The sequence below is a fragment of the Aspergillus caelatus genome (genome assembly GCF_009193585.1).
Source record: "Aspergillus caelatus strain CBS 763.97 unplaced genomic scaffold BDV27scaffold_55, whole genome shotgun sequence".
Lineage (NCBI taxonomy): Eukaryota > Fungi > Ascomycota > Eurotiomycetes > Eurotiales > Aspergillaceae > Aspergillus > Aspergillus caelatus.
The window spans coordinates 110,995-134,856 of record NW_022475318.1 but is presented as its reverse complement, the minus strand read 5'-3'; the positions used below and the strand labels follow the sequence as shown (position 1 = coordinate 134,856).

At 48.7% G+C, this 23,862-nt stretch overlaps 7 protein-coding genes across 7 annotated transcripts; 3 read left to right on the top strand and 4 right to left on the bottom strand.

Moving 5' to 3' along the window:
- Positions 1–66: 66 nt before the first annotated feature.
- On the bottom strand, positions 67–6,196 carry BDV27DRAFT_171071 (uncharacterized protein; the record flags this gene model as incomplete). The annotated part of the gene is made up of 6 exons (XM_032075502.1): positions 4,676–6,196; positions 3,937–4,622; positions 2,880–3,882; positions 1,347–2,118; positions 1,030–1,276; positions 67–975 (listed from the first exon to the last, which is right to left on the bottom strand). The coding sequence occupies exons 1-6, from the start codon at positions 5,865–5,867 to the stop codon at positions 67–69; spliced, it is 4,809 nt and encodes a 1,602-aa protein (XP_031929290.1). The 5' UTR covers positions 5,868–6,196.
- Positions 6,197–6,906: 710 nt separating this feature from the next.
- On the bottom strand, positions 6,907–8,678 carry BDV27DRAFT_125688 (FAD-binding oxidoreductase). Its single transcript, XM_032066386.1, has 4 exons — positions 8,358–8,678; positions 8,076–8,292; positions 7,620–8,014; positions 6,907–7,563 (listed from the first exon to the last, which is right to left on the bottom strand). The coding sequence occupies exons 1-4, from the start codon at positions 8,634–8,636 to the stop codon at positions 6,928–6,930; spliced, it is 1,527 nt and encodes a 508-aa protein (XP_031929289.1). The 5' UTR covers positions 8,637–8,678; the 3' UTR covers positions 6,907–6,927.
- Positions 8,679–9,530: 852 nt separating this feature from the next.
- On the top strand, positions 9,531–10,960 carry BDV27DRAFT_143825 (uncharacterized protein; the record flags this gene model as incomplete). The annotated part of the gene is made up of 6 exons (XM_032070164.1): positions 9,531–9,656; positions 9,730–9,857; positions 9,919–10,018; positions 10,076–10,217; positions 10,278–10,486; positions 10,541–10,960. The coding sequence occupies 6 exons, from the start codon at positions 9,531–9,533 to the stop codon at positions 10,958–10,960; spliced, it is 1,125 nt and encodes a 374-aa protein (XP_031929288.1).
- Positions 10,961–11,564: 604 nt separating this feature from the next.
- Positions 11,565–13,670, bottom strand: BDV27DRAFT_125686 (uncharacterized protein). Its single transcript, XM_032066385.1, has 2 exons — positions 13,138–13,670; positions 11,565–13,061 (listed from the first exon to the last, which is right to left on the bottom strand). The coding sequence occupies exons 1-2, from the start codon at positions 13,252–13,254 to the stop codon at positions 11,865–11,867; spliced, it is 1,314 nt and encodes a 437-aa protein (XP_031929287.1). The 5' UTR covers positions 13,255–13,670; the 3' UTR covers positions 11,565–11,864.
- Positions 13,671–16,637: 2,967 nt separating this feature from the next.
- Positions 16,638–17,551, top strand: BDV27DRAFT_171069 (putative RING finger protein; the record flags this gene model as incomplete). The annotated part of the gene is made up of 2 exons (XM_032075501.1): positions 16,638–16,726; positions 16,805–17,551. The coding sequence occupies 2 exons, from the start codon at positions 16,638–16,640 to the stop codon at positions 17,442–17,444; spliced, it is 729 nt and encodes a 242-aa protein (XP_031929286.1). The 3' UTR covers positions 17,445–17,551.
- Positions 17,552–17,657: 106 nt separating this feature from the next.
- Positions 17,658–19,249, bottom strand: BDV27DRAFT_143823 (uncharacterized protein; the record flags this gene model as incomplete). The annotated part of the gene is made up of 5 exons (XM_032070163.1): positions 17,658–18,713; positions 18,769–18,797; positions 18,851–18,894; positions 19,114–19,157; positions 19,196–19,249. 5 exons carry the CDS (start codon positions 19,247–19,249, stop codon positions 17,658–17,660), a joined length of 1,227 nt encoding a protein of 408 aa, XP_031929285.1.
- Positions 19,250–22,194: 2,945 nt separating this feature from the next.
- On the top strand, positions 22,195–23,816 carry BDV27DRAFT_156176 (putative choline transport protein; the record flags this gene model as incomplete). The annotated part of the gene is made up of 2 exons (XM_032072280.1): positions 22,195–22,295; positions 22,349–23,816. 2 exons carry the CDS (start codon positions 22,195–22,197, stop codon positions 23,814–23,816), a joined length of 1,569 nt encoding a protein of 522 aa, XP_031929284.1.
- Positions 23,817–23,862: the final 46 nt, after the last annotated feature.

The window sequence follows — 23,862 nt, the reverse complement described above, 5'->3', positions numbered from 1 at the left end:
CACTCATAAGATCGTGACAGACCATGCTGTCCAGATCTTATAATATATGCCATGTATAACACCCCATCAGGAGTCCTCTTCTTCGGTCTGACCCTTCTTCCGCTCAATACCCTTATCCTCATAAATCGACCAAAGCAAAAACCAGCCTACTATGGCCTCCACCGCCAGAGCCCACCATATGCCGCCCACCATGTTGTACTTAAGTCCCAGTCCTAAGCCCCATCCTCCAATCAAAGGACCAAGAGTACGCGCGCCGCTTGCGATGCTCTGCGCCACTCCATGAATAGTTCCCAGAACACGAGGGTCCGTGACGCTGTTATTTACAAGGATGATCGCAGCCGGAAGGGCAAAAGTTCGCGAGACCACCTGCAACCCTACAACAACTGTAAATGCAGGCCAAACCAGCCACGGGTATCGCGGTATCAGGACGATAAACGGCATCAGCGTGTAGGCTAAAGGCGAGAATGGCAGAAACGCGCGGAAAGAAGTCAAGGTCCCCAGGCGGGACTGAACTCGAGGATAGATGAAAATCTGCAGCGGAAGCCCGATGAACCCGATAATAGCGGTGGCAAGGCCAACCCGAGAGGATGGCAATCCCAGACCGCCGCCGAAATGGAAGAGACCATCTCGGCTACCCTCCGGAGCCCGAGGGGCAGGCAAGAACACGAAAGTCATTGAGTTGCAGGCACTGGTGTGGAACGCTAATAGGAAATGCACCAGCAAGGTAAGTAACACATTAGGCGTCCAAATCTGACGAAAACTAGGACGATCGCCACTAGGTCGAATGCGTGAGCGAGCCGGGCTGGGGGGTGCCGATCTGCTGGCTACACTTTCATCAATGTAGAGAGATTCATCGTCAGCGTGGCTAATAAGGGGACGGTAATACTGCGAGATCCGACGACGGGAGAAAGTATTGGCAAGTCTTTTGCCTAACTTCCGGCCCCAATCGCTTCTGTGCCGAGTAACCTCATGAGTCTAGTCCATTAATTAGCAACTTGGATAAACGGGGTAAAACCTGGTGACCCTTACCTCGTCTAATCCGAGGATTACGGCCAACAAAGAAGCGAAAATGTATATGGCACTGAGAAGATTCGGCAGTGCAAATGGCCAATGCAACATCCACCTCACACCATCTCTGCCCCCTAAGAACGACCCAGGTCCGAACAGCTGCGGATAGCTCTTCACAGGATCAGCCAGCATGCCTCCTAATACAGGCCCGATAATAACCCCGATATTGAAACACATCGGTAGCAGAAGAAACGCCCGAGACTGGAACCTGTAACGTCTTGTTAGGCGCCTTTGTAATTTGGACCGGGTCGAATATTTAGGCAGCTGCGCGAACTCACCTCTTCTCTTGAATGATCTCGGCAATCATCGTTCTCATCACGCCAACATTGCTATTCAGAATACCACCTAAGATTCGGAACACCACCGCGGAAGCAAACGATCTCGAAAATCCGAACCCGAGAGACGAGATACATGTTCCCAACAGGCCAATTATGAGAACCCGTTTCCTGCCCATCCATTCAGTATCCGCCAATCGGCCCCACCAAATAGCAGTCACAAATTGCGCAGCAGTAAAACTACCTTGCAAGATGCCTGCTTGCGCCGAGATAGTTGAGTCAGGAAGGGAGGGATCAAAAGACCGAAGTTGGTAGAACAGATACGCTTGCAAAGACGTCTGGGCCAACGGCTCGGATAGACGTGCAAAGGTCAGGATAGCAAGTTGGCCTTTTTTAGGTAATGAGCGCCATGTTACTGGTTTCTCACTGTGGGATTCCGCCGGATCATTGCCGCTGTCATCTTCATCTTCGCTGTCGTCGGAAACACCCCGATGCCGGCGACTTACCGAGACGCCGGTAACTGAGCGATCTTGAGTAGAATCACCGTCGTAAATAACGGTATCCACGCTTTCAGTATCGTCATACTCATCGGGATTGTCGTGGTAAGGAGCCAGAGGATTATTACCTTCTGGCGGCGACTGAGTTTTGCGGTGTTGAGAGTGTTGGGAGTCGGTATCTTCGGTAGTAATACCGGAATCTACATCGTCGATAGGGCGAGGTGGAATTACACGCAGTCGACTCGGTCCCATCAATGAGAATTCGGAATGATAAGCACCTTATGACACACAATCGTGAAACCTAAAAATGAATTATAATAACAAGGTCAGGTGGCGATTTGCCGTATAGGAAAGGAAAGTTTGGTTGAGTTGGGGAAGAAGATTTAAGAACCCGGAGAAGAAGCATGGCGACATGCACGCTATACCCGTTTGAGTCTATCAGATCAACAGTCTGACGAGTGGGTCCGATAAGAAATGTATTACTTCAAGTAGTGTTTTTATCCAATTCCCTATCCCACATCATAATACAGCAAATTAACAATGCCTAACATACACCAATGCAGCCGGACACGGGACGCCATTTCCAGGTTAAACAGAAGAAACTCAAAGTAAAGAGGGAAACAAGTTAGTTACGAGATCAAAGTCTGACGGAGACCGCTCAGGTCAATCGACGCCCCAGGCTGATCTCAAGTAACAAAGGCCTTGGCCAAGACACCCTGAGAACAGTCAACGCTTAATAAACGAACGGACACTTTTCTCCGGGATTAATTCCTTTCCTGATAAAGAAAACGCATGGTTCTCAGCCCAGGGACATACACATTCAAGTCAGTCTTAAACCCGAGCTTATACCATGCCTCATATTGAGAGGAAAGAAAGGATATCAAGATAAAGGGGAAGGGTACAGGAAAAAAAAAATAATAAAATAAAAAGGAAATGGTAGAGAAGGAAAAAAGACGACATCTGTCGTCTGATAGGTACGAATACTTCGACAATATCCTCAATCAATTGCGATTGCTGCCACCGGTCACATCCATTGTACTCTCAATTCCTTCCCATGGAAGGTCATCGTCATCGTCAATGTCATAATCTGTTTCAGCATTTTTCTGCGACGACTTATCACTCGTAGCAGTCACATCGGCTCTTGCGGCTCCCACGTCAATGCCAATCGATTGGAGAGTCACCTCCATCTCCTGCTCAGTCATCTCCTGACCTTTACTCTTCTGCCCCTCAAGAACATCGTACAGGGCATAAATCTGGTCGGCCTTCATGTCGATGTCCTTCAGCAGCTTCTCGATCTTTGCAGATAGCGATTTCCTCTGGCGTTTGCTCAATGACGCATCCAGTTTGTTGTACGCCCCCTGGTACGTCACGAGCTGCATCTTCAGATGTGACAGCTCGTCCTCCAACGCCTTGAGTACTGTTGCAAGGGCAACCGCTGGCGGTTGTGCAGGGCGCATGGTAGGTTCTTCATTGTAAATGGACGGTTCTGGCATTCGCTCTGACACCGGAATAGGCTTAGGGATCTTCACCGACTCTCGAGTGTGGTCACAAGAGTCACCGGGGATAGAACGCTTGCATACCGTGCAGTTCTTTCCATTGTGCTGGGTGGCACTGTCCAGTGCCCGTTGCGCAGACTGGGGCAGACGCGCCGGATTTTCAGCTACTAGGTCAGCGCGATGAAGCGTGATGTCAGGCAGGATGAATGCCGACGTCATATCTTCGGAGACTTGGCGCCTCCGGCGAGGGGTAGCGGAATGGTCTGAGTGTCGCCTAGGACGTTCAATAGGCACGGACAGGTTACTGTCCCCTTCACTGGCTTTGGAGGTTGCTGTCACGTCGCCCATAGCCGAGGCCGGTCTCATAGGGATTTCCTTGGGTTCTTTTAGGGACGATTTCCGAGGCGCTGCCGACTTGGACACACTGCGACGGGTTGTGTTTTCTGTTTCGTTAGAAGATTGATCTCTGGAGGTATTTGATTGTCGTCGTTTGCGCGCCAATCTTTCTTCTTCTAAAGTCTTTCGCAGCTGGGCAATTTCACGTTCCTGTAGATATGATAAGCTTCGGATTGACCACATCATGGTATAATGATTACTTACGTCGATAAAGCTCAGCAAGGTCAAGTCCTGCTCCACCCCAGAGGACTTCCTGGTGTTCCCAGTTGCCTCAACGGTCGAATCAATAGGTTCGGTGACATCTACTTCTTCCACAACCACACGCTTGACACGCTGCTTACCCGTGTTTGGCTTCTTGGTCTGGCTACGCTGTCCTGACCTGCTCGTACTGGAAGATGGCTCCTTCGATCGCGGTACGTCAATGGTAAAGAGAGCCTCGTCCGCTCGCTCCTTCTCAAGTCGTGAAATTTCGTTGTCCACCTGGGTAGAAATTCTCGCCTTGGAATCTTCCCGGCGCCCGGTCTTCGATCGTGTACTCTTACTGGTGAGCTCCTTGGTTCCCCGACTCACATTTCTGCTATGTGTGTTGTCTGGGCTGGCTTCGGTGCTTGCTTCAGACGCGGATGTCTGTTCTGATTGTTGAGTCTCTTCACGCTTTTTTGAGATGAACGGAGCAAGTTTCACCAGTTGTGATTTTAGCTCCGCATTCTCATGCCGAAGGTCCTCGATCTCATTTTTGAGGTCCTGGGATTCGAGATAAGCTACCCCTAATTGGGAGACCGCCATATCACGTTCCCGGTTCAATCTTTTCAATGCGGTCTCTTGAATCTCTACCTTGCGCTCTACAACGTCCAGCTTGTTCTGCAAGGCCAGGTTGGTGGCATCGAGTTCTAAAGCAGTCCGTTAGCAACAGAAGAAGGTAAAATGCAGTAACTATACTTACTTCGGTTTTCATTGGCCAGACGATCCTTCCGGTGGTCATCATCATCGGTATCGTATTTGCTCCGGCTATGTTTATCCTTTGCGCGAGGCTTGCCGGCTTTGAGGGTAGCGTTCTCGTTCTTGACTTCTTCGATCTTCCTTTCAGCTTCCGCCTTGGCTCTCTCAAGCTCTGAGACCTTATCCTGGAGAAGCCTTAGGGATACAAATAGAGCCTTCTCATCTTCCGGGATCGGGACAGCATCAAGAGGGACATGCTCACGGGTCAAAGACACGTCAGTAGCATCATGTGGAGGAGAGACGAAACGTGTTGTGCGCGCGCGATTTTGACGCGTGAAAACCGGCGTGCCGTCTTCGTATACACCAGAAACCAATTCCGAGAGATTGGGAAGATCGGGGAGCAGGAACGACTGCTGCGTAGCAGTATCCCCAGCCGTGCTCATGTACGCCAGTCGTGAGTTGGCGGGTTGCTTTCCTTTTCTGATTTCTCGAGCATATGCTTCCTGCGACGCTTTTTCCACGGCGTCGGCAATCTGGTGGCTTCCGAAGCGTGTCGTGCGCGCGTTGTTCGTGGCCGCCGGGGGTCGTTCGTCGCCGAGAAAAGAGCCCTCATAAGAGTCGCGTACCTTTGCATGCATGTCGGATAGCGTCCGCCGTTGGCTGCTCGCCTTGGATCTCGAAGTCTGCGGGTCGACATTTTCTTTTTGAGCGAGACTGGCCCGTCTCAACTGAGCATCTTTGCGAAGATTCTCGCTAGCCGCCCTGCGTGACGTGTTGCGCGTGGCTGGCTTCTGGGGAGTAAAGGTAGGGTAGTCGAGTCTCACGGCGGGCGACGAAGATCGGACACTGTTCTCGATGCTCATATACGAGTTTCGCGAATCATCTAGACGACGCGCGGGTTTTGCGGGGCCCCGTCCAACCTCAACAGAGAATTCATCATCCTCAGGGAGATCGTCTTCCTCCGATGAACCCGCCTGCGAGAACTCGGGGAAGTAACGTTCTAACATGGAGGAGTTAATGGCGTAGTCGGGTTCTTCCTCATGATCAGATTCGTGGCGAGACTTTCCAAGGCTGTCCTTCATGTCTGGAAGCTTGGGACTATGGCCGACTTCTTTAGTGGACGCGAAAGCTTCGTGCTCTAGATCGAAGTCCGAGCCGAATGACGCGAAACTGTTCGCGGTATGCTCGCGCGACATGTTGGCTGCGAGTGTGGCGTGAAGTAACTGGATGTGGTATCAAAGCAGAAAATAGACCCAAAATAATTACAATTCTGAGCGAGACATCAAAAAAGACGCTCTAAACTTTGTTGAGATCAAAGCGTAGCGAAAGGGAAAGCTTGAATGGCGCGTCGGCCACCGCGACTTCCGAGTCTCAGCGGCAAACAATAATCAACACAAGTAAAAATTAGTATTCAATGTGCGCGTTGTATGCGATGGCAAAATCAAGTCTTTCCGCAGTCAACTCAATGGCATAGCTGAATGCACTGGACGTGTGAATTGCATGGATGGGTCTAGCGGGTCGAAATTGAGGAGGTTGGGATGAGTTGTTAGTGGTTTGTTTACTTGGGTGGAGTTCAACTGCCGCGGCGACCGCCTTTCGTGCCGCATAAATCAAATGTTCCACGTCATTGATGTACCGCATTCTACAAAACATTCTGGGGGATTAAATAGATTTTCTTTTTTGAAAGCAATTTCCGGGTATGTCAATTCATTTCGGTAGTAATCTTGAGGTAAGGTAGATACTGAGGCCCAGGCAGGCAGGCAGGCAAGCCACTACTTAGCCCTATGCAATGCTAGCAATACTATCAATACTATCAAATATTGCCTCCATGTGCGCAGGATGGGGTCATTCTCTCGCGCGTTATCTGCGGTTCAACTGATGCCGCCATATTCAGAGATTCCATGGCGCAACTTCAGTTTTGCGGAAGGTGGTCACCAATGACGGACGAGATGTGCTATAAACATTAGGTACTCTAGTTTCGAATGACACTATCTATTGCTGTGTCTAAGGATCTAAATACGACATGGCTAGCCTGTCTACTTAGTCCGTCCTCCCAACGGAATGGTGCATTAATGGTGCGGCATAGCATGCATGCCGATAGTTTGCATGGCTATAGAATGACAATTGGAGAGCATGTCATGATTTGAAAAAGATGTTGATGCTATTTTTTTTTTCCATCTACATTATAGTACTATTGTACATTGGTTTGGCAGAACAGCCAGTAATACATAAAATTTTCAACCCCTGCGCCCAGATCTAAGGAATGGGGGCGTAGAAGCTGAACTTGCCCTCCGGGTCATACTTTTGCTTCAACGATCGTAGGCGGTTCTGACGCCACTGCTCGCTGCCGTACAACTGCTCTGGTGTCTCATCTCCATAGGCGTAGTTGACGTACGCGCGCATGTCCTTCCGGCCACTCGCTTCGTGGAGAATGTCGCGAAGCTGGGTGCCCAAGGCACGCGCCTGACGGTCACGGTCTGGGCCGCCAGGCAGGTAGTTGATGAGCGGGGCGACAAGAAGGTGCTCGCTGCGGAAGGCAAATGCACTCGACCGGCTGTCGGTGTTGTGAACACCCTGGGTAGAGTAGCCCTCGAACTGGAACATTGAATTGTTGAAAACCGAGTTTCCACGGATGGCCGGGGCGAAGATATCCCAGATCTTCTTCTGGGCCTGAGGATCATACGATTCTAGGTAGATGGGGAACCGGGGGTTGGAGTAGCCGGCTTTCTGGCATGGAATGGAGGAGTCGGCAATGCCGGTCCAGGTAGCGAGGTCCTTGTAGGTGCCGCTGTCGGGCACAACGGATAGCGGACCAATATCATGGAAGGGTTTGGTGTACTTGGAGTCGACGGTCTTTACTCCTTCCTGGATGATGTAGAATACAATGACAGGCTAACGAGGGTGAGGTCAGGGTATGACTCAATGCAGTGATAGGTTGATGTACTCACGTTGTTAGGGTCTACAGTTGCGTCGTTCATCCAGTAGGACCAGTTGATGACACCTTCAGGCTGTGTGCCGTTCTTCAAGAGATAGTCATTGGCGGCCTGGTACACAGCCTCGACCTTATCACCGCTGAAGGTAATAGTCTCAATAGCCCAGTCACGGTGCTCAATATCAAAGATCTTGGCAGTAAGCGAGGTGACAATGCCGAAATTATGGCCTGCTCCCTTCATCGCCCACCAGAGATCTGACTTTTCGTCAATCGTTATGAGGGTTCCGTTGGCAAGAACAACATTCATGGAGAGGAACTGGTCTGAAGCAAGGCCGTGGTGTCCCTGAAGCCAGCCATGCCCGCCTCCGAGTGCCGGCCCGAGAAGACTGACGCATTCACAGGTTCCGGTCACTGTTTCAAAAAGTTAATACCCTGGATAGACTGGATTGAATTTAAGAGACTAAAGACTTGCCTGCCTGCTTGTCAACTTTCCACAGCTCATCGGTAACAGTCTTGGAGATGGTTCCACCACCGAACTTGGCAGTTTTCCCATCTTCGGCGACTTCAACGCTGCTCAGTTGACTTAAGGAAATCTCAATGCCGTGAGTCATTTGGCCCAGGGTGGTAAGGGCTCCGTGGGCGCCATTGTATGCGAGGAAAGGTAGGTCTTTCTTGTTGGCGAATTTGACCTAAACAATTTGCATAGTTAGCAATCAGAATATTGTTACTTTCGGTCTCATCAAGGAAGGATTACCGTCTCAGCGACATCGCTCTCGGTGCCTGGAACCACAACGACGGTTACATTGGGTTCAGCCAGTGTAGACCACCGTGCGGATGCGTCGTTGAACTCAGATGAGCCAGGGAAGTACACCTTAGCTGTGCTGGAAAGCTTGGCTCCAAGCTCCTGTAGATCGGCATCGCCCCGCGGGCACAGGCCATTGGCCCAATCGCGCGCAACAGGCACACTGCGGCAGGCCGAGGCCATTGCCCAGACGGCGACGGCCGTGAAGGCCTCCATCTTGAGTCGATACATGGTGACGAGGGGGTTTCTGGAATGCCAGTCAAGAAACTCTCTACTGCCTCACAGCCGAGCAACCCCTGCAAGCGGGCTGCGGCACTTATGTAGGAGCTACAGGAAACATTGGCGATTAGTTCAGGGGGGGGTCGCGGGGCAGCAGCAACGGTTTGGTGTGGTTCATATGGAATAATGGGTCTCGGAATTCGAGCCAGGAGTAGTCTAGTTTGCGTTGTTATTTTTCTCCGACCAAGCAATTGTATCGTGCGTTGGCGCATATCTACTATATGAAAGTGGGCCTTGTAGTAGTAGTAGTCGGACCCAGTGTCATCGCCCCATTGCGGGCCTGGGCTGCCGGAATCCGGAACTTGGAAGACTCGGTCGGGAACTGTCAATGCGATTTAATCCCCCGTTGCGTCCCACACCCTTTACATATCGCGCCAGCTTGCGTTGCTTCCGGTCGCCTCATGTCTGTTAAACGAGAATTGCCCTTTCATGAGGGAATGGGGTATGAGAAATGAGCAAACGAGGAAACGAGGAAAAGTCTGCACAAACTTTCTTGGCTTGATTTCTTCAGTCAACACGTAATCCATCCTTCGGTTGGACCGGTGCAACGGTAACTGATTATAATTGATTAATATGGAGCATCGTCGAGGTGGACACACTATAGTGGGATCGGGCGATTGGCTCATGCGCTCACGACCAACCCTAGCGCTCCCCTAGTACATATAGAAACTGTTCGTTTGCAATTTCTCCTCGGCTAGAATAGATTAATGGTGTTATGTCATATGAGGGTTAAAGAATTGGAAAACAAGCGTGAGAACTTTCGATATGTTCCCCCCCCCCGAACCTGCTGTTGACAAATGTCGACGAGGACCGCCCTGGGATAAGAAGCGACGCTTGCTGCGCAAGATGCTCAGTCCTGCTGTGGTGGAGTTATGGACACTATATTCTTTTGGAGTGGCCATAACGCTGCTTAGAACATATGCTCGATGCAGGGCCGTGGGATGGAAGCAATTCGCGGCCGACGACTACTTGGTATGGGTCGGAATTGTGCGTATTCTCCCAATTGACCGCATCAAACCTTCGACCAATGCTAATTTGCTGAAAGATATTCTACACCGCGCAAACGGCTCTTGCATATAGTGTTAGCAGTGAGGCCCATGGCCTGGCGAACAGTGGAATGACAGATTCCCAGAGGGCGACACTCTCTACTGAGAGTCCAGAATACCACCAAAGGTGCGTCGCCTCAGTTGACAAGCATAAAGCGCCGTGGAAGCTAATACCAAGGCGATGGTAGAGTGATTGGCTCAAAAATCCAGGTTGCGGGCTGGGCTACTTATATGGCGTTGATTGCGTCCCTGAAGCTGTCCATGATGGCCTTCTACGTCCGACTCACAGTATGAACTCCAATATTGACCACTGCATATTCACGCCCAGTCACTGATATCCCACAGAATGGTCTTGGTCACCGCTATCGCATTCCAGTTTGGATTGGATTTGCGCTTGTTATTGGGTCGTTCGTGGCGAGTATCATCGTCATTCTTGCAGCCTGCCGGCCATTCCACCATTACTGGCAGATCTACCCAGATCCTGGAAGCAAGTACCCCTCACGCTTGATATCTGACGCCCTTTTAACCTGAAGTCCGTCACCTTTAGATATCTGTCAACCCGCTATATCCGAAGCGATCGTCTGGGTCACCTTCATCGCTAACATTATCACCGATCCCTACCTCATCTTCATACCAATCCCCATGCTGTGGAAATCTAGCCTGAAGCTCATCAAGAAAATTGCGACGACTATTGTGCTGGGCGCCGGTGTGTTTGTCCTCGTCTGCGCCACTCTCAAGAGCGTCTTCCTCATCACGGTACGTCTAGACATCTTCCCTCCAAGTAGAGCCATTTCTAACGCACGTCACCAGGAACTGCTCAATGGCGCCGAGATCGCCAATTCATGGGGCACGCGCGAGACCTTCGTCGCGGTCGTCACAACCAACCTCCCGATGATCTTCCACCTCTTCAGATCCTGGCTCACAGTACTCTTCGGAAGTGCCTTCCAATCAACCGAGAAGACCTCGTACAAGTCACCCTGTATCGGCGGCAGCGAATTCACCAGTCGCAATTATCGGGGTCGGCGCGGACCCCCTAGCGTGAACCCCATCACCAACATGACATTCAGCGAGAGCAAGGAACGGATAGTTGAGGAGGTCAAGATGCAGAACATGAACATTTACTCGGAGACTGTGACCGACAGCGCTATACTCAAAGGCATAGTGATCTCCAACCAGATTGAGGTTACCCATGAGACTAGAAGTAGCCACGGTCGGTATCCAAAGTGTTAATTGAAATAGGTCTCATTCCAGCCACCACCAATCTTGGTAACTGTAGGGTTGGAGACGATTTATACTGTACAGAGAGTAGCAACATTCTCAAGGCTGCTCTTCAGAGACACACCATGGCTCTCTCGCAGAATTGAGACAGTGAGTGTGTTGTCGTACAGGGAGCCTCGGTATACATCCCGAAGGAACATTTGTGCGAAATATGCCATTAAACATATGGCGGGTTGCTCTCCGAGACCTGTCCAATTGATTTTGCGTCAGCATTATAAGCATCATGCATAATCTGACCCAGACCTGGCCTTAACGTGGACAAAGAGAGATACCAGCAGACATCGAACCACTGAATTAGGAAGGTAGCAAATGTTGTCCCACTAGTATAGGACACTGTGTGTACCGATCTCAGACGAGCACGGATGATTCGAGTTTGAAAATTGCGATATACTCCATAAACACATCAAAATAACATTGATCGCGATTTCCAACGGTGGATACAACACGGTTAAGAGTAGTCCTGCCGCCTGGGGCTCGCCCAGTTGGCCGATAACCCATTTCTAATCGGTCGAACTCTACTCCGCAAACCAAACGTCCGATTTACCGTTAACTAGCGTTGGAAGTAATATGTTCAATAAATTCATACAAAGCACTCTTTAGATACATACAGAGGTTTGCATAAAGTCATATACATGCCACCCGAACGCCGTGCTAGCGAGGTGAAACCAAGCTTCAATAGGAAATAAAAAGAACAGAGAAATCGCTATTAATAACAACCAATTGGCCACACAGTGGGGAATCTAAAACGTCGTAAGCTCGTAACAGTCTAAGCACGCCAGAGGCGGTGGAGAAGATGCCAAGGAACAATAGGCATACGACATCAACTGAGTAGGGATGCAGACAGAGAAATTAAGGGCTAAGAGTCGCGATGAGTGCCTTGGCTTTCCGATGAACTATGCTCTCCGCGGTGGGGATTTGTGGGTGTAGTAGGCGTGTTGTTCACAGGGCTGGCAAGCTCAATTTGGATTGTAGGCAGAGGCGTGAGCTCCCGCAGCCGTGGCGGATGGTCACCTCGCTCTGCGGTTGGACTTTCATACGGAGGCGCCTCTCCCCAGTCCAACTGTTCATAGTCCGGAGGGGGGATATGAAGAGCCCCCAAATCGCCTTCACCAGAACTCGGGAGCATGGAGTGGGTGGAAGCAGCGTGTGATTGGACCGGGGTCAAGCTATCTTGTTCAGATACTCCAGTGTCTGCGGAATGAGCGGACGAGTACGATTCACCTCGTGAGTGTACATTCGTCAAACTCGACGTGGATGAACGATTGGCGGTTTCCGTGCTCATCGTATCGACGTTCGACAGGAGAGGGCGAGAATCCGTATCAGGCTCATCAGGCGAGGTATTGCGCATACGCGTTCCATCATGTCGCACGTAGCCCAATGCTGCATAGCTGACACTGGAAATACGCCTCTCCCGACCGCGACTCCGAGCCTCGGCTAGAGTCAATGCAGAAGAAAAATTGGTGTTGCTCCCGTTGGCAGAAGAACGACTCTGGGCTCGAGCACGACCCTCTTGGCGAAGCTGCTCGAGACGGATATAATCCCCACGAGCACGGGCCTCACGACGCTCCTCTCGCCTGGCCTCCCGCTCTGCTATCTCCTGTCTCCGCTGCTGGCGGATTTGGTACAGGGATTCCATCAGTTCCTCCCTGCGGGCTTCCTCTTCGTCGGCAGTCTCGGGAAATTCCACGACGACATCCATGCCGCCCCGCTCTCCTTCTCGGGCAATGACCTGCTCTGAGGGTTTCGGGCTCGACGAATAGGCGGGGAGGGTCATGACGGAGCGAACTGACGTTTCACGGCGAACCGCGCTATTGGTGTTCATTTCTGATCCTCGTTCTGCAGACCCGGTGTTTGCGCCGGCTTCAGCTCGATTGGATGACGCTCCATCATTCGGAACTTGACCGTATGACGCTCCAGCTTGCCAGCGATTCCATCGATCTTTCAAAGACTTCCCGGGTATGTATTTTGGACGACAGTTCATGCGACGGAGCGTGCGCAGGGTAAAATATGTCATTAAAATGACGGCTAATGCGAAGACGATGGCCGCAGCGACCTGTCAAGATGAGTTGTCAGCTAGGTCTGAGAAAGGATGGGATACCGATTACTGAGTCATCTGAAGATGTACTTACTATGATAAAGATATGATTCCGGTGAGATGTCTCAGATCGAGCTTCATGATTGTTGTCCGCGCCCGGCGGTCCACTCTGACGGGCGACAAGCCGTCCATATTGAGATGGGATATACATTCTCCGCAATCCCCAGGAGGGAGCAAAACAAAGGATCCAGTGAATTCTCAGCTATTCGACATGCGGAATGTGACGACAAGGACGGTTCATGGTCAGGGTTCTGCAAAGGTAAGATGAAAAAGAATGTTCTCCGTGGGTTAGGCAAACCAGCGGAATGGGCGGATGGCTGGGCAGGGCTGAGCCAGTCTCGGCGATGATGAGAGATGACAGGCGCCAAAGTAACGCTAGCGTGCAATCACCATCCGTTACACCAGACCAGCGTTGGTTTATATACAAGGAAGAAAAACAGGATGAGATCATCTATCACAAAGAGGGTAGTTGAGCAGAAAATCCATAGCAAAAAGTTGAAGACGGGGAAGTAAGGGTGGAGTCTTCCAGTCTTCTATTATCATCTGGCGTTCTAATTTGGAGGCCGGAGGTGGCTGGTGGATCGGGATCATTTCGTACGGACCAAGTATTCTCCTGTAATAATATTTTTAGATTTTAATTTACGGGATTCACAAAGCTTATCTAATACTTTTCGAGCACAGTCGCAACATAAAGATCAAGATCTGATCCATCATCCCACGTTGTATAGCATAGCCTTGTCATGTTTAACATAAAACAGTACGATTTATGTAAACTTAGAAGATCAAATGTGTATAAAATGGTTCATCGATATCCTGGACTTCTCGACAACCTCGTTAAACGGCCCGTGCGCGTCTTACCGACTACTATATCCGCTACAAGAGTTATATACATAGTCACATACATCTCGCGTAAGTGAAGCCATTGAGCCCCTTAATACCTTGCGACCCCACCCATACGCTACAGGAACACATATAATCCAATCACTATAGGTTGAATGGCAGGATACTCTTGGTTGAAGTAGGCTGGCTCCTTTATCTGTGAACTCGGAAGGGATACAGCATAGTTTACCTGCAGAAGATGGATGAGGTACAAATCCAGTACTTTACATTTCAGATAAAGGTGTTTAGCCAGAAAGAAAATTGAACTCAAATTTGTACAATCCATTTCTAGTCCAGACCATGTTCAGTTTAGAGTATTTGGTATTCTGAAATAAAGTATACTCTTAATGGACTATAAACGTAATACTAGAAATAATACATGAAATTAAGCATGTTAACTCAGGGGAAGTGCGGTATTTTTCACGTGACGTTGACAAATCGAGTATAAGCTAACATATAAATAGCCGGGCTCATAACCCCGAGGCCCCTATTGTCCTCCTACTAAAGACTGTAGCTGTTTCTACTGACAACTACATCCGCACCGTATTCAGAACTTGGAATGCACATCTATCGGGGACTAAAGTTTCTCAGTATGGTATTTTGCCTGCCCATGGGTCACGGCGTTGACAATATAAGATAGATAACTGTACTGAGACCAGGTAGGAAGGTCACAGATCAGTAGTTACTAAGTCGACATCACTCGAATTGCGTGTTCAGCTGCTCAGCTGCCTCACAGTTCATGACAGTACTTCTTCTCATGGCTGCCTGGATTTGTTAGATCAACTTCCGTAAACGTAACCAAGGCAGACAGATGCATATCTTTGAGACTGTGTTGCGTCATCACTATACCTTACTTCGACCAACCCTACCAGTGTAACAGCTCCATGGTTACTTGTAGATGGATTATAGGACTTAAGTCCTTCAGGCGCTCGTACTAATTGCATGCTGATCTCCTGTAGTGCCCAAGTCTTCTTTGCATTATTTCCCTTATATTGTGAGCGTGTTTACCAACCATTTCACACTATGTTCTTCTGGGAAGTAGCAATTAGCGCCGGTAATAAGCACCACGGTTTCATTGAAGCTGATGCTGGTAACTTAATACAATCGTGAATTCTACGTATGAACGAAGATATCGCATATCACATCTAGTGCTATAGACGATCTTTGAACTCAATTGGAACATTCTGATTTCCGGGCCACAACTGCTCTCTTGCCGCATCCATTGATATCCACCATTTCCTATCGACTTGGATCCCTTAATGGGATTTAACTATTGCCGGCCTCATAGCCATGGTACAAACTTCCCCATTATTCAAAGCATTGATTTTTTCAAGGGCATCTTAGCCTTATGCATGTCCTAGTGTACTCCGTGAGTCCCTGGAACTGACATAACTAACACATTCCAACAGGGCCGGATCTGATTATCTAGGCCACCGCCGGGGGGGGGGGGAAGAAATGGACTTAAAAATCGAGTAATGAAATTGGGGTATTTTTCTTTTTCTTCCCCCTTCGACCCTCCTGCCATGCGCGTGAGTAACATCTCCTCTTACTCCATTGGTTCCGAAGAGTTCTACAAGGCCTTAGCATGACGAGAACCTCCTACGTTGATTGACTGAATCATTGGACAAATTCTGATATTTAAGACATACTAGTATAGCACCTTTGCCACACCGAAGCCAATTGTCGAACTAAAATGCAGCATTTGCTGCGAGGTGTCGGCTTATCCTCAGAATACAATGAGAAGGAGACAGAAATGCTTGTTGTATTCTTCATGCACATCTTTCTAGTTTTTAATAGAAGAGATTAAATTGATCCTGCTATCACCTCATGATGACCGGTCTATTATCACAATGTACAAGCCTACCGAATCAGGACACGTTCTGATTTCTGAGAGACAGCCGGGTTATTATGCAACGGGAGGATGTTATTATCATGCTCAGTTACATACTAGGAGACTGCTGGCTAGAGATTCATGAATACCACTGCACTACACTTTTAAGGACTGTCTATTCTAGAATATAAAATATTCAGAACTTTATAGTACATTTATATAGAGACTATAGTCTATGTAACAACATGTATAGTCACTTTTCATACTTGACAAGGCTTTTCTATGGATGCTGCTTAGAGCCTTTCTGTTCTGCCATTTCTAGTTCTTTATTCTAAGCCAACGAAGTTAGGATTGGTCATGACTACGTTTGATAAAAGGATAAACTAACCACAGCTAGTCTGGTTGTGGACAACTAGCTGGCACATGACAGCAGGACGGACCAAGGACCCGGACCTCGTAGCGAGTCTCGTAATCCAATGATCATCCCAGTTCCTCATGGCTGTGCAGCTTTAAAGGGACGGAACCACGAGTCATGATCTGGTATTTCTGCGGGGTTGGGTTTCTTGGCCGATTTGACACCACCAGCTCGTATCTTTTCTTCAATACTATACATATGTCATTACCTCATGCGGTCGAGGTTCAAAACTCTGAATCTGCTTTGCTTTTTCTCCACAGTTCCCAGACCTTATAAGACCATAAGAAAAACAAAAAAACTAACTATCCTTTAGGTGATACAATAATATTCCCATGCGTATTAAGCCATTTCATTGATGTAACTCTTGTACCATTTCTGTCCAACTGATGACGATCGCATCATATCTGACATGGGGGATCATTCTGACAAACGCTCTACTCCAGCTCCCCTCGGTTACCTCGCGCCGGTCTGCGCCGGCCTTCTCGTGATCAGTGTCTGGTATGTAGCTCCATTCTACATCGCAAGATCCTTGTGTTGATTTAGAGTTCCACTCAACAGGCTAGTTATTGGTCTCAGGTACCGTCATTTCCGTCGGAACCGGCAAAGCTCTCATTTTTTGGATCTGGAGAGTATTTCCTTTCGACGCGGTTCTACGGTGATCTCAAGTGGCGAGGTTGACAAGCAATTTCCGCGGATGAAATACAGCGACTGGTGGGCGGGTCGATGTAGAAAAGAGAGTATTGGTAAAGAAACTATTGGGTCGCTGGGTTCAGGATCGGAAGACCCCAGAAGTGGTCAGGAAGAGAAGGAGACAGCAATCACCGTCCCTGAAGGCCATGTCCATAAGACAGACCCTGCTGAGGATGCTCCGGACACGCAAATAGACAAGGCACAGAAACATGTTGGCGACTCAAGGAATGCTTGTGGGCACGACACTGACGATGTAGCCAGCGAGTCGGGATGCTTATGCGCGATTTGCATGGATTCTTTTGAAGGGGATACCTATATTCGACCTCTGACATGCGGACACATCTTCCACTCTTCCTGCGTGGATCCGTGGCTCACGAGACGACGTGCAAGCTGCCCTCTGTGCAATAAGAGCTTCGGTGATCAGGGAGCAAGTAATAGGGAGGAACCGAATACACAGATATTCCCCGTTCTTGCCATGCCAAGGGCAGCAATGATTAGAAGTGACGTTTTCCCCAGGACAATGTGAGACGATATCTATTTCGATGCACCGTTAATGTGCGCAACGGTCTCGAGTTCTTCGCTCGGTATATCCGCTCCTTATAACGTCAAAGCCGGCAAATCAGACTTTGTTAAGCATAGCACCGAGAGGTCCATCCACGAGGCACATTGTTCCGTCGAATATTGGCCATTTACTCCTATATAATGAACTGAGAAGTTGGGCCATTTCAACTGCGCCCCATCACCCAAACTTCAAGCTGGAGTGGTAGTCGATATGCCTAATATCTCCGACCTCAAGGTCATGCGATCTATGCGTTTCACCCAAAGTGGGGCCTGGTTCTCCAAGGCCTTGCTTCTCTTGATAAGTGACTTCCATCGTATCCAGGCGGCTAACCGACAATTTGTTCGCTGCTTCCCGGCTCGGAAGTACCTCGTCAGCCCCTTGGGGCCCAACGTTTTTGACTGTCTTCCCACTTCCGAGCCTGCTCAAATAAATACGGGGGACTGAGAACGACGGTCGTGACTGCGAGCTGATCGTAGTCCCTGGCGACTGCGAGGCTCCGGGTGATTCCTTCATCAGATGAGCGCCATGTTGTCGATAATGCTTACTATTGGCCTGGAACGCCTTTAGGCCAAATAGTTTGCGCAGGAGTGGCCAGAGGCAGATCAAATTGGCCACATATATTGCGGTGCTTGCTTCCCGGATGTACCATATCTGGTATGTAGTTGTGAGCGGAGACGCGAAATTGTATACTTTGTTGAGTATCGCAGCGACGATGGTGAAAACCCCCAGGCTCATAATACAGACCAGAATGAACTTTCTCCGGACTTTTAACTGAGTCTTCATGAGTAGCGGGATGGGCACAACGAGCATGGCAGCGTCCGAGGAGATATTAAAGACAGCTTGGGTAATGGAGTAGTGTTGATAAGTTGCACACTGCATATTCTCCACTGGAAGTTGCCAGTACTGCTCGAAAGGCCTGCAATATATCCCATAGTACGCTACCATAATCACAACGAAGCCAACGGCAACATAGACGGCAATAGCCTTGACGTAGAGATGCAGGAAGCGGATATTCGCAGTCAACCGCCAAAACAAGGTCAACATGCATATCTTAACGCCCCATGTCGAGAACAGCATACACTGTTCCAGACCGATGACAATCTTGCTCCCATATATTCGATCTTTGACTTGCTGGGGGTCTGCAAGGATTCTCTGCGTGTCTTCCGGGGGGAAAAGGTTCGTCCCATGTTGTGAAGAGATTTGGATCAGAATTAACAAGCTAGTGTAGATTATCTAGCATATGGAAGCGTTAGTTCCCATTATCAAGCATGATGCAGGTGAAGCTCACAAAAGTTGCAGTCATGACATAGTCGTCAACTATTCACACTGTCAGCATGTGTCTATAGCATATGGAATGAATAACAGCATACAAGACAAACGCTTGACCGAACCAGCTGCAATGAACCGAGAGATCCTAGATAATCGGCGTAAGATGTGCTAGTTTTTGCGCTGATAGCACTGGTAGTACGTACATTCTACAGATGAATAGAACGACGGCAATACTCCAAAAAATCAAAGCCTCGGTAAGAAGCTCATGAGGGGTGGGCGACACGTTCCCCATATTGTTGATGGTCTATAATGCCTCTCCAAGGTTTAGGGCTAAGGGGGTGTGTTGGTCATGGAGAGGCAGGACATATTAGGGCTGGCATACATGGGCATGCAATGGACTTCATTAGACTTAAAAGATGTCAACAACAGCTGGTTCGAAAAGGGACCAAAATCCCCTTGTTCCCTGGATCCAGCGCAGTATGTTTCTCGCTTATTAGCATTTTTACTGGAGTCATTTACGACACTTGGCACATGGGGGTGTCTTGATCGTGCGGAGTGGCAGAAGCAAGGGAATGGCGAGCTCCCATGCAAGGGATGTCACAACACTGGCGGAACGTCGACCGACATTTATTGTCAGGTGCCGCGCAACGGTAAATTACTCTGGGAGTGAAACAGGCCTGCATCGGTTTACTGAAAGTTTGAGTGCCGAGATTGAGATAGACAATACCAGATCTAGCCTCCAGTGTAGGGGCATGTCTCCGCCACGTACCCTCCAATGACCCTGTAAAACAAGGGGTCTTAAATATTCGGGGAAAATCATTGTGTTCCTTGGAATGCTGAAGGCAGCGAGGGCTTGCAGGCGAACTATATCTGCATTGCTCGACCCCGTTAGGTTTGCCTAAGCGAAGCATGGGCTCTCAGCCTGACATTCACCGAGAACTGTTCAATTTCCTGATGCTTTGTAAGTTTCAGTGTGTTCGAGACATTTGACAGGCTGAACTGCAGAGAGGCCCAACCTGCATCGTCATGACAGTTGCCAGCCGTTGGTCACAATGCGTAACCTTGCATGAAGGGATAAGTCTTTATCCCGGCTACGAACCAAAGGCGAGTGTACCTCTGCATTGAAGGGTTACTGTGGTCTTTCTAGGCATTGCTAGCAGGGGTTAGCTAACATAAGGTCTGTACTCTATGGGGTGAGATACGATATCCTCCATCGAACTAGTCCGGGCCGTCGCGAAGATGCCGGGCTTTGCATTTTTCTTCCAAGTCGGCACGTGGATACTGCCTGTCAAGCCTAATAAAGAGCGGTGAGGCACGTTGCATTCTGATAGATGGCGAAATTCGCGTCGAAGATGGACCCTTTCTATTCCAGATTGACTCGTTGCTGTCACCATGAAGCGCTGAGATTCAAGCAGTGGGATGTTAGGTTACAGTATTCTCCTGGATGCTAGACAATGTAGGCATGAATCAAGTTTTTCGGAAGCATTTTCCTCTCGGCTGATGAGTGGGCTTTAGAGGGAATGATCTACATTTATAGTACACGTCAAGTGGGGTCAATCTTGATATCACAACACAAGAGTGATACAACAAATTCCCGATATTCAGCACTCATTCTGAACTGCAAATATGCCATAATCTTTGCCCCTGGAGGTTATTCTTATGATCTCTAATCATCTTGAAACTTATCCACAGCGATTCAACCTAGCTATATCATGTCGACGTTTTTACATATTCCTGCTGCCGACCATATTCTCATCGATAGAACTATCTGAATACAGTGCAAGGTGCTTGATCCCGTTGACTTTGCAATTCATAAAGCACCGCTCTCTGGCCAAAAATGTGCGCTGCTTAACAGTCAGAGAGCCCAACGAAGGGCGCTGGATTGGTTGCATGGTACGAAAAGACCTTGGAAGACATGATAGAAGAAATCAGCCACTCTAAAAGCGAAGGGGCGCAATGGATCACCCACTTAGAAGGGGATCAAAAGACAGATTATTGGATGGCGTTACTTCTATATCTTCTCCCAAATCTAGAAGAACTAGATTGTTACTGGATAGGAAACGGTATACATCAAGTCGATCTGATGCTACAGCGGATGGTTGCTGGAGACAAGCCGTTTGACCACAGACCGGGCTTGTCACATCTTCGCCGGGCCCATATCAGGATGTCCCAGTCGGCTATGGGGGGTATTTCAATAGAACAAATAAGGCCATTCTATCAGCTACCATCAATGAAAGTCTTAAAAGGCACAGACGGTTACCGGTGGCTTCGTGCAGGATGACCAAATACCAGAGAAGAGCTCCACGATTGAACATCTTGAGATAGTCCAAAGCCGTATGCCCAATGGTTGTCGTGATCTCATTGCACCCTGCAACAACCTCAAGTCATTTAAATATTCGCTTCACGACAGTTCTAGGCTGGATATTGCAGCTTTCAGCCAGGCCCTTGGCGCAAGGAAAGACACGTTGGAAGGACTCTCGGTGGATCACTTCTGGGGAGACTCTTCTGGTACGGTTGATAATCAGAACTTTGGGTCGCTGAGAGACTATACTGCGTTGAAACATCTTCGACTAAGTATGGATAGCCTTCTTGGTGATGTGCTGGGGCCTCCTTATGGTTGATATCTTACCGTCGTGCCTCGAATCTCTTTACATAGCTGATATGGATAGGGAGAAGGGTAACCACAATGTATTGGTGGTAGGGTTGTGCCGTTTGGTCATGGCATCGGATGTCGCATTCCCTCTACTCAAACAACTGGATATTGAAGGGAATTTTCAGGACCCCATGTTGTCATCTCAAGAAAAAAGTGAAGTCATGAAGATATATCCAGAGCTTTCATCGCTGCTGGGATCTTGGATATACGAAATCACAAAGGAACTGCGTATAATTTGTTTTGACAACGGAGTTTCTTCTACAGTTCGTGATGCACGAATTGAAAGACAGTTTAATAACTTGCCTGACATGTATACGGAAATGTTTCCTGATATGAGATATCACTATACCTATGTCCTTTGAGGGGCACCTTCGTTATCAGATATGCACGTGGTTAGCATATAGAACATTCTACATATTTTTAGACCATTGCCCCTGTACGTGAATGAACCTCCTATCTTCTTCCTCAAAAAGCATTTTATGTTCAGTGGCGAATCATTTAGGGTTTCCTCATTTTACAATCTCCGAGTCCCTTGCGTCGATTTGGGATCATACTCCATCATAAGTGGACAACGAACATCCCTTTCTCTTCAAAACTGCCTATTCTAGACTATATGACACTACTACATGGCGCCCATTCTTCAATTCACGTGGTAACCATATGGCACCCTTGCATGGCTATGGAGAATAAAGTACTGTTACTCTGGCTTTTCAGTCATCTCAACTCTCGCCAACAATGCATGCAGTTCTTTACCAACGCCGCCAATTCCAATTTATCTGGCAATAACACATAATGGATGCAGCTCGACTAGAGTCTGCGCTAGGGCACAAGCAGGAGTTGGTCCGCAATTTCGATCTCGTCAGTTTAACTAGCTTAGGGATCATCATCGCCAAGTAAGTGACGATAATCAACACACGAAGAGATACTAGTAGCTGACTATAGTAAGTTCATGGGCATCAACTGGCGGTACAATTGTCGCAGCTCTGCAAAATGGAGGGCCAATGGCAGTTCTCTACGGGCTCATTCTCGTTAGCGTCTTTTACACACTGATCTCTGCTTCTCTATCCGAGCTCGCCTCATCGATGCCATCCGCTGGAGGAGTGTACTACTGGTCATCGGTATTAAGTCAAAAACATGGACGAATTGTCGGGTTCTTCACCGGCTATCTCAATGCCTGTGCCTGGCTTCTTTCTTCATCGTCCATCAGCTCAATGATGGGGAATGAGGTCGTGGCTATGCATATGCTCCGGAGTCCTGGCCTGAAATGGCAACCATGGCAGGTTTTTATCGTCTTCCAGTCAGTCAATTGGATCTGTTGCGGCATAGTCTGCTTCGGGAATCGGTTCATACCTATGATAAACCGAATCGCCCTGCTACTTTCAATGTGCGGGTTAGTCGTGACAGTTATTATCCTTGCAGTGATGCCGACGAAACATGCAAGCAATTCTGAAGTATGGACGAAATTCCAGAACAAAGGACAATGGCCAGATGGCATTAGCTTCATAACCGGACTACTGAATGCAGCATTCGCAGTCGGCGTCCCCGATTGTATCTCCCATTTATCCGAAGAAGGTATAATTATCCCCATCTATACCAGAAACAATCTATTGATTCCATTCTCAGTACCCAAACCCGAAATCAAGGTCCCCCAAGGCATCATGCTCCAGATGCTCACAGCCTTCACCACAGCATTTATATACCTAATCGCGCTCTTCTACTCCATCCAAGACCTGGACGCCGTTTTCGCCAGCGAAATCGCCGTTTTCCCAACAGCCGAAATCTACAAACAAGCCACCGGATCCAGCGCAGGCGCAATCGGACTAATCGCCGTCCTCTTCCTCGCCACCTTTCCAACTCTAATCGGAACCTTGATCACAGGTGGACGTATGTGGTGGAGCCTTGCCAGGGATAATGCAACCCCATTCGCCTCGTATTTCAGCAAAGTACATCCCAAACTCAACACCCCAGTTCGTGCAACTGTGGCCATGAGTACCATGGTGACGTGTCTCGGCTGTATATACATTGGGAGCACAACTGCGTTCCAAGCTTTGATTTCCTCTTATATTGTGCTGAGCACGTTGTCCTACCTTGGGGCTATTCTTCCGCATGTCTTGACTGGAAGGAAGAATATCGTTCCTGGTCCTTTTTATCTGGGGCGATTTGGGTTTGTTGTTAATGCTGTTGCTGTTGTGTATATTCTTGTGACTGTGGTTTTCTTTTGTTTCCCTCTTGTTCTTCCGGCTACGGCGCATAATATGAACTATACTAGTGTCATTGTTGTAGGGTTGATGGCTATGACTGCGGTTTGGTGGGCCTTTCGTGGCAGGCGTGACTACAGGGGACCTCAATATAGTATTGACGCTGCTCTACGACTTAATGGCGAAACGAATCGTCCTGTGGAGGGAAAGACTTAGATTAGTAGTATCGAGAACGTGGGGACAGCAGCTTGTATATATCAGG

Excerpts from the sequence above, each read along its gene's own strand:
- BDV27DRAFT_125686 (XM_032066385.1), bottom strand. The coding sequence starts at position 13,254 with ATGTATATCCCATCTCAATATGGACGGCTTGTCGCCCGTCAGAGTGGA. Across the intron at positions 13,062-13,137 it reads GGAATCATATCTTTATCATA|GTCGCTGCGGCCATCGTCTT; the intron begins GTAAGTACATCT and ends TCATCTTGACAG.
- BDV27DRAFT_125688 (XM_032066386.1), bottom strand. The coding sequence starts at position 8,636 with ATGTATCGACTCAAGATGGAGGCCTTCACGGCCGTCGCCGTCTGGGCA. Across the intron at positions 8,293-8,357 it reads AGAGCGATGTCGCTGAGACG|GTCAAATTCGCCAACAAGAA; the intron begins GTAATCCTTCCT and ends CAAATTGTTTAG. Across the intron at positions 7,564-7,619 it reads CAACTGTAGACCCTAACAAC|CCTGTCATTGTATTCTACAT; the intron begins GTGAGTACATCA and ends CACCCTCGTTAG.